At 40.1% G+C, this 19,349-nt stretch overlaps 1 protein-coding gene across 1 annotated transcript; it reads right to left on the bottom strand.

The window, feature by feature from the left end:
- Positions 1-15,867: 15,867 nt before the first annotated feature.
- LOC145133579 (uncharacterized) lies at positions 15,868-18,139 on the bottom strand. Its single transcript, XM_079068506.1, has 2 exons — positions 18,035-18,139; positions 15,868-17,407 (listed from the first exon to the last, which is right to left on the bottom strand). Exon 2 carries the CDS (start codon positions 17,361-17,363, stop codon positions 15,957-15,959), a length of 1,407 nt encoding a protein of 468 aa, XP_078924632.1. The 5' UTR covers positions 17,364-17,407; positions 18,035-18,139; the 3' UTR covers positions 15,868-15,956.
- Between the last annotated feature and the right edge of the window lie 1,210 nt (positions 18,140-19,349).

The following is a 19,349-nucleotide window of genomic DNA, read 5'->3' as shown; positions in this document are numbered from 1 at the left end:
ATAATTCAAAAAAGTGTATCAGAACACAAATATGATAGTAAGTTTAAGGATCTTCATCTTCAAGGTTGTATTTTTTTTAATAGATTCAAGGATTTGTTTGTGGGTTTCATTCTCCGGTGTTCATATCAAAAATAGCCAAGGCGGTGTTTAGTTTCTAATAGAAAACAACCAAGGTGTCGGTGAATTTCATATCATAAACAATCAAGTGGTTGTTGAGTTTCATATTGAGGTATAAGGGTAAGAGGCGGTTGGTGCTTTACATCTGATCCAACAAGGAGACATAGGCGAATATCATCATCGAAAAAAAAAGGAAGCGATGAGTATCATCGTCAGAAACAACAAAGGAGACAGACATGGAGCAAAACCAAAGAAGATGAAGAGATAAAGAGGTTACTGGTGGCGATGGAGCAAAACTGGTGAGTATAATCGTAAATAACAACCAAAGCGTTAGGACGAAGGTTTCCAACAACGTTCAGATTCAAATCAGGGCATAAAAGAGTAAGAGGAGGCTGACGGCGGTGCGATTATGTGTGACCGCCATGCGGGACGATGGCGGACTGGTTATGTTTAGTGGAGGTCGTCCGATTGTAGTGGATGGTGACGATGTTTTAAAAATCGGTTTTTTAGTTGAACAAGTATTGTGGCAGGTTTCCGGTTTAACCGGTTCGACCATTGAGTCAAGTAGTCAACCGATTTCTATAATTTTCATCTTTTTTCTTATTTTATTACACACATACATAAATCAAGACTTTGACAACCATAAGTTTAAATACTAAAAATAAACATAAATACAAGTGGTAGATCAATCCAAATACATTAAAAAAACACATAATCATAAGTTTACACCAATCCAAATACATCAAAAAGAAAATAAAGTATAATAAGGAAACAAAATATAACTTTAGATGAATACAAACACATCAAAAAACTTTATAATATTTATCATATATTTTATTCAAAGAAATCTAAATAGATGTGAAAAACTCATAAAAGTTTGTTATGCAAAGTGATTCATTTTCATATGTTTTTATTCAATTTAATCGGTTCAACAGGGTTTTTATAAAAACCGTCCAGTTTATTCCGATTCATAAATAGACATAAAATTGGTGTTGGTTGAACAACTTCCTTCTCCAGTTTCCGGTTTAACCGTTCGACCGGCCGGTTCAAACCGATTGTAACATTCTGTTTAAAATTAAATAAATAAATAGCCCTAAAACCCCAAGATGTATTTTTATATTTTTATGTTAGTCCTAAATCCGTAATAATTTATCAGTGTTAGCCATAAGGAGTTAAATGTTATAATTTCGGGAATTTGGAGTCTATTTTGAATCAATTGGACTTGAAATGTAAAATATTTCGTAGAGCAGGGGTTGTTTGGTAAATTATGGATTTAATTTTAAAAAAATGGTGAGGGAGGGACTGAAGTGTAACATGGTCTTAAGTTTGATATTGGAGACGGGGACCTTAACTCGTCACCCCCTCATCTTGTTCTTTCATTTACAACGTGACCCCAAACCCTAACCCTAATAATGTGCAACCGCCACCTTTCTCTCTCCAACCTCCAGCGGTCGTCGCCACCTCCTCCTCGCCATAAGTGAACCACCGAAGCAACCATCGTCTCTGCTCATGCCGCCGACGAAGACGCGGATCGACGAAGGGGCGTCGCGACCGTTGGTGAAGTCGGAAGGACCGGAAGCCCGTAACCGTTGCTGCCATTCTTCGGTTAAGGCGCAACCCTCCCCATCTTCCCTGTTTCTTCGGTTGCTAGACCTCATCCCACGTCCGTCGCCGCCGCTCTACGCGATTGTCACGTTGTTGTTACCTCCGGCCATCATTTTCCGCCAAAAAGGTGGCTACGGTTGCGTTTATATTACATGTGTGCATATTACGTGTTTGTGAGGTGTGTGTGTGGGCGTTGCTTGGCCGGAAAACGAAGAAAAGACCCACCATGGCAGCTAACCATAGTGGTTGCCGCCTTGCTGCCATTTTCTGCTGCCACCGACCACCGTGTGAGGTGGTTGTATGTGTAATATTGTGTGAATGTACGTGTTTAATGGTGTGATGTCGTATGAACAATTCTTGGCCTGAAAATCGAAGAAAACCCACCACCACCACCGTAAGGTGGTGGCTGCCACCTCCTGTCACCGTCTGCCACCATCTTGGTGGCTGTTTTGGGCACTTTTGTATTCTTTTGGTGATAGTGTGTGTATGTATGATGTAGGAACTTTTATGTGTGCTTGGTTGTTGGATTTATCACTCAAAACCGCCACCGCCGTCGTGTGTGGATGGTTGCCGCCTCGGACCGCCGCCGACCACCACTGCTCGAGGTGGTAGTGGGTGATGCCAGAGTTATTAAATATTAAATTACCTAAACATCTGACTTTAGTCCGAGTGGCACGAGGGTTGGAAACCCTAATTAGGGTTTAGAAAACCCTAATGTCAAGAAAAATCCTAGTTTTGGAGTTTTGTCAGGACCCGCTTTGAACTGTTAATTGTCACACCCCGAAACCGATGGCGGAAACGTTCCGGGGCGGAGGACGTCATGTGTAGCATCACAACCAATGAATAATAGCAATCATAGCAACTCAACCATTACAGTGAATAAAAATGTTTACATCAGTTTGAAACTTTGTCTGAAACTTTGTTTGAATTACATTCAATAGCTTTGTATAGTATAAACTTAAAACTCTTATTGCTCCAGTTCCTCGAAAATCCAGCAAGTACCTGTCTACTGATTTCCTGAGAATACAAGCAGTTTGAAAGAGTATCAGCATAAAGCTGGTGAGTTCATAAGCGGTAGCTTGTAGTGAAATCTTGTTGATGAGTTAGCAGAAATGTTTGTATAGTTTCAAGAAAATCCGATATTTTCCTTAGTGAAAATGTAGTGTTATCAGTTCTGTAATAAACCATGAATATTTGTATGTTTCCAAGAAAATCCGATATTTTCCTTAGTGAAAATGTAGTGTTATCAGTTCTGTAATAAACCATGAATATCTGTATGTTTCCAAGAAAATCCGATATTTTCTTTAGTGAAAAGGTAGCGTTATCGATTTCGTATAAAACCATGAATGTCCGTTACTGAAAACTGTAGTGATATGCGAAAATAATACCTCATGTGACTAGCTAAAGCTAATCATGAAGTATAAGTATTTTGTATGTGAAACCATTGCATAATCGGTTCTGTTTGAAAACCCTGGCTTTAGCCAGTATACGTAGTGTGTATCAGTTCTATTTAGTAAAAATAAAATTGTTGAAGAGTGCCAGGTTGTAAACTAAAGGTGATTTATACATATTGTGAGTCATATAACCATGCTTGATATGACTAGAGACCTTTCCAACGTTCTTCAGGTGTCGAGTTAAATGACATTTGTCACCCTAGGCATGCCTGCCAAACTGTAGCTAGCAGTTCGGGTGTGGGATTGTCAGTCCCGAATAGATCTATTCACAAATCTCACGCTCTCCCTCCAGGAGACTCTGGTTATACTATGATAGGATTTATCCCTGTACACCTAAGGGTACAGTAGTGAAGTAGCGCCTCACAATATCATACAATCTAGTTTACATGTAGTGTCATAGCGTTTTATCGTAGTGAAAATCAGTATGTATACCGTATGTAGTGAATGTTACAGTTATGAATACCATGATAATGCAGTGATGTAAACTGTAAACCATTTCTGTATTAGTGCATACGTTTAGTAGTGAAAGTTTCCGTACTTGATATGTTTTTAGAAAATCCCAAACTATACCGATTATAGTTTGCATGTATCGTGTAGTGAATATAGTGTTATGGAAAACTATGCAATTTTAGTGAAAACGTCTCTTATGCTCAGCACAGTACAAAAGGGTTAATGTATGAGAATTGCATGAGTTTTATACTTGTTAAAAGCTCTTTGTATTAACAAAAGCATTTATGGTGTAGCTTGTAGTCCCCCCTGAAAACGTTTGAAAACCAGAAAATGTAGGGGTATGAACTCACTGTTTGACGTAGGAACCGAGTGTGAGGTCGGTGTGGATGCTGAGTGTCAACTGATGTTTCGTATGCAAGTGGATCCTATTATCATATGGCAACACATATATGTATTAGATGAGGGCATAACATCATCTGTTATGGTAGGAAACCACTTAGGGATTAGGAATCACGTGAAACTAAGTGTTAGGATCACACGTGATTGAAGATAGGGAGTTTGCGGCCGTAATCGAGAGTGTATGGTCAGGGGTTTGCGGTCCAATGGGGTTTACGGCCCATGGCTTACGGTCCAAGTTTGCGGCCCAAGTGTTTACGGTCCATGGGTTTACGGCCCAGGGTTTACGGCCCAGGGTTTACGGCCGTAAACACTTGGTGAAAGGTAGGATTTCCGGTGCTTCAAAGTCCTTTCTAGCCTCTTGGGAGTGTTCCGAGTCTTTTGTATGGCAAAAGGGGTGTTAAAGGTCGATCCTTGATCCTTTACTAGAGTTTACGGCCAAGGCGGGATGTACGGCCGTAAACTCTTCATGTTCATGTCTTTTGGGTCGATTTTTAGGTGGAAATCCAAAGTTTCAAGCAGATATCAAGCATAGATAGTAGTTACTTACTATAAGAGGGCTTGAAATGCGATTTTTAGCCACCAAGAACTAGTGTGTTCTTGGTGTGAGAGAAAATCTAGAAAAATATGAACTTTATGAGATGAAACATGGATTCATCACCAGAAAAGGGATTTAAACACAATATAAATGAAGAATCACTTACATTCTTGGGGATTCTTGAGCTAAAATCGATGGTTGAAGAGAGAGAGTAGAGAGAGAAAGTCCTTTGAGTGCTTAGAGTTCGAATTGAAGGCCACTCATCCCTTATATGGGGGGGTGAGTTTGCGGCCAAGAGTGAGCTGGCACCGACCGTAAACGAGTTTATGGTCTCGAGTTTACGGTCACGAGTTTACGGCCGTAAACTCCCGGCCGTGAACTCGTTCTGGCCGTGAACTTGAGGCTGACAAGTGAAGTTTCGAGTTTTCGCGTGATTTCCGGTTAATTCCCCTTTGTATAAAAATACACATTATTGATTTAAAAGAGTAAGGTCTTTCCCAAACCAAGAATGTTGACAGAGTTTAATAAAACCCCAAATTTTATTAACGGAAATCGGGTATAGATAACGGAAAAAGTTTCGGATTGTCACATCATCCCCCCGTTAGAGGGAATTTCGTCCCGAAATTCGAACATAGAGTACAAATCATGAATTTGGAAAGAGATGCGGATATTTCTGTTTCATCTGATCTTCGCGCTCCCAAGTGAAATCAGGTCCCCGCTTGACATTCCAGCGAACCTTCACTATCGAGATGCGACTTTGTTTCGTTCGTTTGATATCTCTGTCCATGATTTCGACCGGTTCTTCCACGAAGTTGAGGTTCTCGCTGATTTCAATCTCATCGAGAGGAATCACAAGTGTCTCATCGGACAGACACTTCTTTAGGTTTGATACGTGGAAAACAGGGTGGATGTTGTTGAGCTCTCGCGGTAATTGGAGTTTGTATGCTACGGGACCGATCCTAGCAAGGATTTCGAACGGTCCAATGTACCTTGGGTTTAGCTTTCCACGCTTCCCAAAGCGTATCATGCCTTTCCAGGGGGAGACCTTCAGAAGGACGCGGTCACCAACCTGGAACTCCAAGGGTTTTCGTCTCTTATCGGCGTAGCTCTTTTGTCTATCTCGTGAGGCTTTCAGTCGTTCCCGGATTTGTACAATCTTCTCAGTTGTCTCTCGGATGATCTCAGGACCAGTAGAGTACTGTCGGGGACTTGACCCCTGGCTAGCTGCGTGTCACCCACCTCAGCCCAACACAGAGGGGATCTGCACTTACGGCCATAGAGGGCTTCAAACGACGCAGCCTTGATGTTGGTATGGTAGCTGTTGTTGTAAGAAAATTCAACCAAAGGAAGATGAGTGTCCCATGACGCGCCGAAGTCGATGACGCAGGCTCTCAACATGTCTTCCAATGTCTGAATTGTTCTCTCACTCTGTCCATCAGTCTGCGGATGATAAGCCGTGCTCATATCCAACTTAGTTCCAAGAGCCTTCTGTAGTGACTGCCAGAACCTGGATGTAAACCTGCTATCTCGATCGGAGATAATGGATGCAGGTACACCATGAAGGCGAACTATTTCTCGAAGGTATATCTTGAAGCTTTCTTTGATTGGCAGGAAGTGGGCGGACTTCGTCAACCGATCGACAATTACCCAGATGGCATCGTGCCCACTCGGAGATCTGGGTAACTTGGTGATAAAATCCATGGTTATCCTTTCCCACTTCCACTCAGGTATTTCCGGCTGTTGAAGTAGACCTGAGGGCTTCTGATATTCGACCTTCACCTTGGCGCAAGTCAGGCACTTGCCCACGAAGGTAGCGATCTCTGCTTTCATGTTTGGCCACCAATAGAGCTGTTTGAGATCCAAGTACATCTTATCCGACCCTGGGTGAACGGAGTATTTAGTCTTGTGAGCTTCGTTCATGACAACTTCTCTGTAACCACCGTACTTTGGGGTCCAGATCCGGTTCATGAAGTAGTACACTCCGTTTCCCTTGAGCTCCAAGTTCCTGTCCATTCCTCGCAGTGTCTCATTTGCCACATTCTCTGCTTTCAAAGCTTCCACCTGAGCCTCTCTGATTTGCGCGGACAAATGGGAATGGATGCTCATTGTTAGTGCCTTCACCTTACGTCCTGAATACTCCTTTCGACTGAGGGCATCTGCTACCACATTGGCCTTTCCGGGATGATAGCGAATTTCACACTCGTAGTCACTGAGTAGCTCCACCCATCGCCGTTGTCTCATGTTTAACTCCTTTTGATCAAAAATATGTTGCAAACTCTTATGGTCGGTGAAGATAGTGCACTTGGTTCCATAGAGATAGTGTCTCCAGATCTTTAACGCAAAGACCACTGCTCCCAACTCCAAATCATGAGTTGTGTAATTGACCTCGTGTGTTTTCAACTGCCTCGAGGCATAGGCGATGACCTTTCTTCTCTGCATGAGCACACACCCTAGGCCCTGATTGGATGCATCACAATAGACTACGAAATCTTCCGTCCCTTCGGGCAGGGACAAGATAGGTGCGCTGCATAGAGCCTGTTTCAAGGTTTGAAACGCAGTATCTTGCTTGACTCCCCAACTAAAGGTTACACCTTTCTGCGTCAGGGTAGTTAGAGGCTTAGCGATTTTGGAGAAGTTCTGGATGAACCTGCGATAATAGCCTGCGAGACCCAAGAATTGCCGGATTTATGTGGGTGTCTTAGGTGCAGACCAATTCTCAATCGCTTTGATCTTAGAAGGGTCCACGTGTATTCATTCCTTGCTAATCACATGGCCAAGGAAATTAACCTGCCTGATCCAGAACTCACACTTCGAAAATTTAGCGTATAGCTTTTCTGCCCTTAATGTTTCCAACACTTGCCTCAAGTGCTGTTTATGATCCTCCTCACTCCGCGAATAGACAAGTATATCGTCGATGAACACAATCACAAACTTGTCTAAGAAAGGGCGGCACACCCGATTCATCAGGTCCATGAATACTACCGGTGCGTTGGTTAGACCAAAGGGCATTACTACAAACTCGTAGTGTCCATAGCGAGTTCCGAATGCTGTTTTGGGCACATCATTCTCATGAACCCGCAACTGATGGTATCCTGATCTTAGATCTATCTTCGAAAAATAGTTGGCTCCCTGAAGTTGGTCGAAGAGATCGTCGATTCTGGGTAAGGGATATCGGTTCTTGATGGTAAGCTTATTCAGCTCTCGGTAGTCGATGCACATCCGGAAAGATCCGTCTTTCTTCTTCACGAATAAGATCGGAGCTCCCCAGGGTGAGGAACTCGGCCTTATGAACCCTTTGCTGATTAGTTCATTGAGCTGACTGGATAATTCTTGCATTTCTGCTGGCGCTAAACGGTAAGGAGACTTAGCTACAGGCGTAGCTCTGGGGATTAAGTCGATACGAAACTCGACTTGACGCTCGGGAGGAATTCCTGGGAGATCTTCGGGGAAAACCTCAGGAAAGTTACAGACTTCGGGGATGCTCTCGAGGTCTCTAACTCTTTGCGTCTCGTCAACAACATGAGATAGGAATGCATGACACTCCTTCCGCAGATACTTCTGAGCTTTGATGCACGAAATGATACGGAGGTTCGAGCTAAACTTATCTCTGTAAATCATGAGGGTTTCGCCAGAGGGAAGATTGAGACGGATAGCCTTCTCGAAGTAAAGAATATCAGCACGATTAGAACTCAACCAATCCATGCCGATAATGACATCGAAGCTCTTGATGGACACAGGCATAAGATCGATGGGAAAAGAATAATTGTCTAGGGTAAGAGTACAGCCTATGAATATGTCGTTAGTGCTCTCCTTCTTTCCGTTAGCCATCTCGACGGTAAATGTTTCGGTTAAAGGTTGGGATTTACATTTGATTAGGTGTTTGAATGCATGACTAACAAAACTCCTCTCCGCACCAGAATCGAATAGAATGCATGAATGAGAGTTATCAAGGATGAACGTACCCGTAACAACGGTAGGATCAGCAACTGCTTCCTCCTGGCCCATCACCAGAACTCTTCTTGTATTGCCACCAGTTGTTGCCTTGGGGCAGTTTCTCTTGAAGTGCCCAGCCTTTCCACATCCATAACAAGTTTGACCAGCGCCCGCTCCCGGAGCCTGGTTGGTTGGTTGGGTTGGCACATTGCAGTATCGAGCTGTGTGTCCTTTCTTTCCACAGCTGTTACAACTCAACTCACGGCAGGGTCCGTGGTGATGGAATTTACACTTGTTGCACAGGGGTAGTTTTCCAGCATAACCACCGGTAGGAGATTGGGTAGTCAGAACAGCAGTGGGAGCAGCAGCAGGAGCAGTAACAGCATGAACTACCATTGTTTGTTGTTTCTTGGAGGGCTCCTGCGAAGACTGACCCTTTCGTTTGTTAACAAACTTCTTCTTCTTCCCACCACTTTCCTTTTGTGGCTCGGAGACAGCTGCCACCTCATCCAGATCGATTCCATGATCGATCAGATTCTGTGCCAGATCCTTGGAGCTTTCAAAAGTAATCGGTCTAGCAGCCAAGACATTCCCTTTTGTTGGTTGTGTCAGTCCCCAGATGTACCTTTCAATTTTCTTGCTTTCCGGGGTGACCATTCCCGGACAGAGGAGAGCCAAATCACATAATCTAGCGGTGTAGGCAGCGATGTCGGAACCCTTCATCTTCAAGTTCCAGAGTTCGTGCTCCAACTTTTGCACTTCGCCCCTCGGGCAGTACTCCGCGAGCATGAGCTCCTTCAGTCTTTCCCAACCCATGGCATTAGCCACTGGTAGGGTTAGGGTTTTGACTCGACCATTCCACCAGGTCAAGGCTCTGTCGGTGAAGGTGCAGGCGGCGAACTTCACCTTGTTTGCTTCAGAACAGACGCAAATATCGAAGATGGATTCGATCTTCTCGAACCATCGAGTCAGGGCGATGACACCTCCATTTCCGTCGAAGGACTTGGGTTTCGCAGTTATGAAGTCCTTGTAGGAACACTCTTTTAGATGTCCCTGACTTCCATCTTGTCTCTGTGGGTCGGTTCCACCTCCAGCCCCACCAGCATTCACTTGTGCCATTGCTGCAGTCACGGCGGCGGTAACTGCTGCCTGGAACATGACGGGATCGAACTGAGGAGGTGGTGGTGGTGGAGTGTCGTCGTTCCTTCTGATGGGTCTTGATCGGGGAGACATCTTGTTCTAGAAATCAGTCTGGAAGAAGAGGATGGTAAGTCCTCGAGATATATAAAACAAGATATATCTCATCCTGATAATAAAAGTTTACTACCGAGCGATAAGCACAGAAAGGTTACTAACACAAGTAAGTTATCGCTTAAGGAAGAAGAGGTAGCAACGCTTAGAGTGAATCTGTATACTGAGTTTGGCTCTAGCGAAAATACTCCCATAGTATTTTATGTGAGATGATGTTTGGTAAGTTTTAGGCCTGCTGTAACACCACAGTCACTCCCAAGCACATGTTGGTTACGTCTCGACTGAATATAGTTGATCAGGCTATATTCACCCTAGACATGATTACATAACTGCCCAGGTTTAACCGCAGCGTTCCAACATCCAAATACTTTTTGTTTTGTTCTACTAGCGACACGAATTTTGTTATGTATGCATGCACATATACTTTTTATAAAAATACTTTATATTTTGAAAGTATACTTTTAGCGTAGAGCACTTAGGCCCCTTAGTGTTTATAGTTGTATACCACGTAAGGTTCGGTATACTAGTTCGCTATAAACAAGGGCTCTGATACCAATCTGTCACACCCCGAAACCAATGGCGGAAACGTTCCGGGGCGGAGCACGTCATGTGTAGCATCACAACCAATGAATAATAGCAATCATAACAACTCAACCATTACAGTGAATAAAAATGTTTACATCAGTTTGAAACTTTGTCTGAAACTTTGTTTGAATTACATTCAATAGCTTTGTATAGTATAAACTTAAAACTCTTATTGCTCCAGTTCCTCGAAAATCCAGCAAGTACCTGTCTACTGATTTCCTGAGAATACAAGCAGTTTGAAAGAGTATCAGCATAAAGCTGGTGAGTTCATAAGCGGTAGCTTGTAGTGAAATCTTGTTGATGAGTTAGCAGAAATGTTTGTATAGTTTCAAGAAAATCCGATATTTTCCTTAGTGAAAATTTAGTGTTATCAGTTTTGTAATAAACCATGAATATCTGTATGTTTCCAAGAAAATCCGATATTTTCCTTAGTGAAAATGTAGTGTTATCAGTTCTGTAATAAACCATGAATATATGTATGTTTCCAAGAAAATCCGATATTTTCTTTAGTGAAAAGGTAGCGTTATCGATTTCGTATAAAACCATGAATGTTCGTTACTGAAAACTGTAGTGATATGCGAAAATACTACCTCATGTGACTAGCTAAAGCTAATCATGAAGTATAAGTATTTTGTATGTGAAACCATTGTATAATCGGTTCTGTTTGAAAACCCTGGCTTTAGCCAGTATACGTAGTGTGTATCAGTTCTATTTAGTAAAAATAAAATTGTTGAAGAGTGCCAGGTTGTAAACTAAAGGTGATTTATACATATTGTGAGTCGTATAACCATGCTTGATATGACTAGAGACCTTTCCAACGTTCTTCAGGCGTCGAGTTAAATGACATTTGTCACCCTAGGCATGCCTGCCCAACTGTAGCTAGTAGTTCGGGTGTGGGATTGTCAGTCCCGAATAGATCTATTCACAAATCTCACGCTCTCCCTCCAGGAGACTCTAGTTATACTATGATAGAATTTATCCCTGTACACCTAAGGGTACAGTAGTGAAGTAGCGCCTCACAGTATCGTACAATCTAGTTTACATGTAGTGTCATAGCGTTTTATCGTAGTGAAAATCCGTATGTATACCGTATGTAGTGAATGTTACAGTTTTGAATACCATGATAATGCAGTGATGTAAACTGTAAACCATTTCTGTATTAGTGCATACGTTTAGTAGTGAAAGTTTCCGTACTTGATATGTTTTTAGAAAATCCTAAACTATACCGATTATAGTTTGCATGTATAGTGTAGTGAATATAGTGTTATGGAAAACTATGCAATTTTAGTGAAAACGTCTCTTATGCTCAGCACAGTACAAAAGGGTTAATGTATGAGAATTGCATGAGTTTTATACTTGTTAAAATCTCTTTGTATTAACAAAAGCATTTATGGTGTAGCTTGTAGTCCCCCCTGAAAACGTTTGAAAACCAGAAAATGTAGGGGTATGAACTCACTGTTTGACGTAGGACCCGAGTGTGAGGTCGGTGTGGATGCTGAGTGTCAACTGATGTTTCGTATGCAAGTGTATCCTATTATCATATAGCAACACATATATGTATTAGATGAGGGCATAACATCATCTGTTATGGGAGGAAACCACTTAGGGATTAGGAATCACGTGAAACTAAGTGTTAGGATCACACGTGATTGAAGATAGGGAGTTTGTGGCCGTAATCGAGAGTGTATGGTCAGGGGTTTACGGTCCAATGGGGTTTACGGCCCATGGCTTACGGTCCAAGTTTGCGGCCCAAGTGTTTACGGTCCATGGGTTTACGGCCCAGGGTTTAAGGCCGTAAACACTTGGTGAAAGGTAGGATTTCTGGTGCTTCAAAGTCCTTTCTAGCCTCTTGGGAGTGTTCCGAGTCTTTTGTATGGCAAAAGGGGTGTTAAAGGTTGATCCTTGATCCTTTACTAGAGTTTACGGCCAAGGCGGGATGTACGGCCGTAAACTCTTCATGTTCATGTCTTTTGGGTCGATTTTTAGGTGGAAATCCAAAGTTTCAAGCAGATATCAAGCATAGATAGTAGTTACTTACTATAAGAGGGCTTGAAATGCGATTTTTAGCCACCAAGAACTAGTGTGTTCTTGGTGTTCTTGGTGTGAGAGAAAATCTAGAAAAAGATGAACTTTATGAGATGAAACATGGATTCATCACCAGAAAAGGGATTTAAACACCATAGAAATGAAGAATCACTTACATTCTTGGGGATTCTTGAGCTAAAATCGATGGTTGAAGAGAGAGAGAGTAGAGAGAGAAAGTCCTTTGAGTGCTTAGAGTTCGAATTGAAGGCCACTCATCCCTTATATAGGGGGGGTGAGTTTGCGGCCAAGAGTGAGCTGGCACCGACCGTAAACGAGTTTACGGTCTCGAGTTTACGGTCACGAGTTTACGGCCGTAAACTCTCGGCCGTGAACTCGTTCTGGCCGTGAACTTGAGGCTGACGAGTGAAGTTTCGAGTTTTCGCGTGATTTCCGGTTAATTCCCCTTTGTATAAAAATACACATTATTGATTTAAAAGAGTAAGGTCTTTCCCAAACCAAGAATGTTGACAGAATTTAATAAAACCCCAAATTTTATTAACGGAAATCGGGTATAGATAACGGAAAAAGTTTCGGATTGTCACATTAATTGAACTTTAAATTATACTCAGTAATGCCCTACGATTAATTTAATGTAATATTTGACTTAATGAATTATGTCCTGAAGGGGTTAAGCGTGGAACACTAACCATAGTTATGATTTTATGTGGAAAACCCTAGAATCGGGGAGCTCTATTTTGGACAATGATCGGGCGCGTATTTGGGCTATTGCTTGGATTATTATTATACCCGAGAATGACTAAGTCAAACCTTAATCAGTCCTACCCTTAGGTGATTAAGTTCTTAATGGGTTAAGTGTCCTTACTTAACCCTAATCGTCATTTTATGTGGAACCATAATCGTCATTTCATGTGAGGTAGTCACTGTTGCAAGTGACTATAACCTGTGATCGGGTATTGACTCAAGTATCTTCTTATAGGTGATTGGAAGTGAGTTGAAGCTGGTAGAGTTCTTCATTGCTACGGTGGTTACCTACACGCATATCGAGGTGAGTTTCACATCACTGTACCCGTGGGTCGAAGGCACCAATGTCGACCCACTAGTTTTGGTTATCCGTTAGTAAAGGGATACCTTAGGGACTGTATATAGTCATGTAGGATAGACTGATGACTCTTGATCTAAGCTCTCTTACCTGTTCATTGTTTGGTTGTGGTTCTAGAGTAGGATCACCTGTCCGGGTAACTATCTCACCTCTGAGTATATACGGCCATGCATTCCTTGGATTGTTGATATTTAGTATGTTGCTATACTGTACTGATCTGTTAGATCTGTGTTCTGGTATCGAGTATGTTGCTATGTTGTAGTCATCTGTTAGATCTGTCTCCTGGTATTAAATATGTTGCTTTGCTGTAATAATCTGTAGAACTGTATGTTATATGTGCTTGTTGGTTATCATCTATGGAGTGCCCTTAGGGACTGTCTGTGGTCATGTAGGATAGCCTGAGAACTCTTGGTCTAGGCTCTCTTGCCTGTTCCTTGTTTGGTTGTGGCTTTAGAGTATGATCATTTGTGCGGGTGGCTATCTCACCTCTGGTTACTTATTGTTACGCATTCTATGGAGGTTAGCTGGTAGCAGGACTGTATGTTATGAGAGGACTAGTATGCGGTAGTGAGCTGTATGATTGTTGTTTGCATGTATTATGTGTCTAATTGATCCTGATTGTTTATATGTCGACATGATGTGTTTGGTTGGGTTGAGGCGGTCCTGCTTTGTATCGTAGGCCAAGATACCCGGTGCGGGCCGACTGTAAGCCGTAGGCACGGAGGCTCGGGAGGAGCAGTTGGGTTGAGGCGGTAGGCCAACAAACCTTGGTATTCTGGCCCAGATAGGCTGAAGGCCTGCGAGGCGGTCCAAGAACGGCAGTTATGCATGCTTATATGTTTATCGTATGGGGTATTTTAGGGGAAACTCACTAAGCTTTATACTTACTTAGTTGTTTATTGTTTCAGATATCATCGGTGACTATGGGAAGGCGAAGACGACACTGTACACACTCATCAGCAACATTGAGGATTTCGTATTTTCTATGATACTCTGATTTTTAATAAATGTAATTTGGAATAAATGATTTTTCCTAATAATGAGTTTATAATTGGAAAGTTTTACCATAATAAAACTGAAAAAAAAAAACTAGTTGTGAAAATGGGACGTTACACCAATTTTTAAAACATTGTATGGTGGGTGGCTATTTTAGGTTATTTTAGTGTCTTAAAGATGAGAGAAAAGAAATATATATATATATATATATATATATATATATATATATATATATATATATATATATGAGAGAGAGAGAGGGAGAGAGAAGGGTGGGCTATAATTTTTAGTTTTTTTTTCTTAAAAAATTATAAATAATAACTAAAGCAATAATATAATTTAAAAAAAAATCATTCGGGGAGAGAAAATGCAACAAAATCATACGACAAGGATGGTATGGGTGCAAAAAAAAATGTTAAGGACAAATCTATTCTTTCAAGAATACAATTTTATAGACAACATTAAATGATTCCAAGAACTAGTTGATCGAGGACAACTACAGAATATTTATGTGTTTGTCCATATAGTTTCAATTTCTTGTATGATTGGTTCTTGTGGTTTCATTTTGTGACATGGTTGGTTCTTATGGTTTCATTTTGTTGCAAAAAGTGGTATAATTTTAAACTAATACGTTAACGATTAGAAAAACATCTAACCCTAACTATATACCCACCATCTTCCTTCTTTTTCTTTCTCAAGAACCACAATTTCGGTTGGATCCAACCCACCACATTCCTCCTCTTTCTCTCTAAAGAACCAATCACCACTACCGACATCATTCCAGCCAACCAACGCCTGCATAAGTGGCCTCTTGACCGGAGAAGATGACGGAAAAATTCATATTCAACCGAAAATCTACATTAACCACATACGTTTTTCTCTTTTGTAGCCATGGTAACCAAGTTTAATGGTCATATGTAATTATGTATACACGGAAAACATAAGTAATATGTTCACGGGTAAAGTTTATTACCCTTATAAGTTATTACCCCAATTAATAAATTAATAACATTATGTACTAATATGCGCCAAAATTCGATGTAGTAAGCATATCTATCTTTAGAAACCCTTTTTACAAACATGTTTTGGAACCTACAATATATGCAGTTGTTAATAACAAACAACCATCTTTAGAATGTACTCTTCATTGATTCTCTTTCCTTTAGGTTTTTGTTAACATATCTTATTTGGAATTAATTGCACATCCGAGAGGTAAAGGAATCGATGGAGTATTTATCACCTCGATTATAAACAAACCATAGACACTATTGCTATCATATATAATTCCCTTTGAGGGTTGACGATATTTAAACGTCTTATCTAGAAAGGAAATAGAATCGAACCAAGTCGCACTAAAAGCAAACAAAGCCTAAGAATATTAGGTCAAAATTGCATCTGTGAGATTCAATCATTACCAAAAACAACAAGTATAAACTTCCAACTATAGTTCGACAACAACATATAACTAACTCTATATAGTTCATCACTAAAGCATTTGAAAGGTGGAATGATGGTGTGAAGCATTGACCTTTTTTTGAACTTGAGGTTGACCAGGCATTTTTTGTAGTTGAAACATGAACACCATCTTCCCTTCTGAACCTCTTTTTTGTGTACAATGCTCCACAGTGTACAACCCATCATACACAAACACATCAGTGTTGTTCTTTCCAACTCCAACAAGTTTCCTAATCACCCTAACTGGACTTTTCTCATCCATACTGTTCTTCAAAGCAAGATTACCCCTTTCAAGTTTTTGATCATCAGGCGCCACCTGTCGCTTAGACCCAAAGAACCCAACCCCACCACCACCACCTTCACCACAATATGACAGCACATCACAAGATTCACTTGCGTTTGAGTAACGATGAGAATCAACTATACTTATAGCAAGATTCTTCCCATTGATCTTGGTGTAATCTATACCACAATGTGATTGACAATGAAGACCTACCATTTGAAGCTGTGACCTAAATTTGAACCTGTCGCCAGGCTGGACACCGCGGATTTGACCTAATGCCTTGTCAGCATTCATCCATTTCAGCTTTTGTTTGACAATCTTTGCAGCCTCCATGGGGACCCTCCAATGAGCAATCTTTTCTCCCTGTTGTTTTGATCCGTTTTCTTGGAATAATTGAGTGTAAACTGTTTCAAACAAGATCATTGCCTCACGGATCTTTTCACGTCTAACTTGTTCCTTACGTGAGTCCTCAGTATTGATGTCTTTTGCGATTTCAGTATCACCATCATTTGAAGAAGTAGGATCCCAATATTTGACTTTACCAGTTGGATTGTTGTTGATCCCTGATTCTTTAGGTTTAAAGCTTTTGAGTTTATTATTCTCAAAAGGATGACAGTCCACCAACTTAACCTTGTCAATGGAGTTCAGCTTCTTGAGATCTGAGTCAAAGTTATCTAAATTCTTCAGAGGCTTCCTTTCTGGTTTGATCCCACAAACAGGAGGGAAATCGTGGACCACTTGTTTTGTGGGATCCCAAAATTTCACTTTACCAGATGGTCTTGAGCCAAAAGAAGGTTTCTTGAACCCTAATAATCCTTTAGGTTTAATGCAGCTATTGAGTTTATTATCTTCAAAAGACTGAGAGTTCACCATCTTATCCTTGCCATGGGAGGTCGAGTTCTCAATATTGGACTCAACATTCTCTAATTTCTTCAATGGCTTCTTCTCTACTTTACTCACAACAGAATCCTGTAAGATTCCACAACCAGGAGGGAAATCACGGACTGCTTCTACTCCGATTCTGATCTTAGGAGGGGGATACTTCCGCACCACCGTTTTAGGTTTTCTGAACTCGTCAAGTTCACAGTCATCAGCATCATCTAATGGCCGTTTTGTAGAAATGACAGGTTGAGATGTCTCCTTCAGGAACGCCATTGTCGATTCTGAAGCTTCAATTTGAGGTTACGTTCGTAAGAAATCTGAACGGAAAGAAGATGCTACAGTAAGTAAACGATAATTTCAGAAATAATTGCGATATAACTTCAAACAAGGAACAAGAACTCCTTGGTTTTGCATGTCAGCAACTGTACATATACACCAATCTAAAACACAATTTACAGAGCAAAGTTAATCAATACAGCCGTTAGTAATCATTATACGAAGATGTAACCGCTGGCTTTTATAGATCATCAACATCTAACTAATGCGCAGAACAAACAAGAAATGATAAACTAATTATTTCAAATTTTAAACACGATCTCCGCAATTAAACTTGTCATAAATGCTCTTAAAAACCTTAAACAAAGAACAAATGGATTTATACAAAAAACTAAACGCTCTATAATTTTTTTTCTTGCATCCGTGTGAGCACGGATATCGATGCAGACAACAATGGAGAAAAAAATCCTCACCGCCATTGTTGATTGCAAACGGAAGTTTTTAGCAGATAAATCCTATTATCAATCACATCGGTACATGGACAACGCGAAAAATGAAGATTAAACACGAAATCCATGATGATTCGTCAAGAAATGGAAGTCTACAAAGAAACGAATCAAAGATACATAAATCATTACAAAACAGCGGAATTCAAGCAAAATTCTTACTTGAAAGTAACTTTGGAGAATATTTGGGGCAAGCACAGCACACTAGAGAGTGGAGCGAGCGGTTATACTGCAGAGCGAGGAGGGAGGACACGGGGAGAGGCCAGAGGGGAGTTTGTGTGTGGGGTTGCAAGTTTGAAAAAAGTTGGCTTTTTAAGTCGTTGTGTGAACGTATTTTTCCATTTCAAAAATACAAATGACTCAAATTACATATATGTTTTGTCCTTATATTAATAAAAGTATATTACAGATAATTTTTCACTTATCTATTTGATTCTTCCCTTAAAAATAAAATTGTTTTTGAACTTTCTACCTTTTCTTTAAAACTTAGAGAATTTAATGGTTCAGTGTGCTGGCGTTTAAACATTTTTTCCCCTAATTTAGCAATAACTTATCACTTGTAATTTTTTTTGTTATTCGTATCACAATATTCACAATAACATGTAACGAAAAAAAATAATAATAAGAGAATTTAGTATATACTCTTTTTAAACTTTAAAATATACATATTTGTCCAACTTAATTTCTTAATATCATATATCCTTTATAAACCATCAAAATATTATATTTGTTCAAATCTTCTTTTTACAATGTTTTTAGTATTATATAATTATTTTTTATATCTTAGAATTATTATAATAATTAAAAATTTCAACCATATTATCTTTATATTTATAATAATAGAATATCTACTTCTAAATTATTAGAATATACAAACAAAACACTTCATCTCCATCTCTCTCCATAAAATATATGCATTGATTGTTTAGTTTTTGTTGTTGAATATTGTTATGTCGTAAATAAAGGATATTTTAATAACTATCATTTATATTTTGATTTTTAAAAAAACATATATGATATTTTGATATTTAAAAATGACATAGATTATATTTTGATGTTTAAAAAATTATATATGATATTTTAAAATTTTATGAAGGGTAAAAATGATATTTAGAAATTAAATTGGACACATATGATATTTTGATATTTAATAAGGTTATATATATATTAAATACTCCCAAAAATAATTGGTTTCAAACTCATATATAACTTTCAAGTCTTTGGGAGGAAGGGTGCCACGTGTGGCCCATCTATTGTAAGTCTTAGGGAGGAAGGGTGCCACCAGATCGTGCCAAGTGTCGCTCATCCGTGGTGCCACGTGTCGCGATCTCGACGGTCAGAATTTAATATTTTTTCTAAAAATCTTAATTTTCACATACAGGTTTCGTTTTCGACGGTTTTATATCCACACGTAGTTATCGACGAGTACTACAACTTTCATTTAGACTCATTTGACTAGTTCTCACTTTATTTTTTG

This window comes from Lactuca virosa, chromosome 8 (genome assembly GCF_052849685.1).
Source record: "Lactuca virosa cultivar CGN04683 chromosome 8, Lactuca_virosa_CGN04683_v6, whole genome shotgun sequence".
In the NCBI taxonomy this organism is placed as follows: Eukaryota; Viridiplantae; Streptophyta; class Magnoliopsida; order Asterales; family Asteraceae; genus Lactuca; species Lactuca virosa.
Note: the sequence above shows the minus strand (reverse complement) of the source record. Positions and strands in the feature narration are given on the sequence as shown.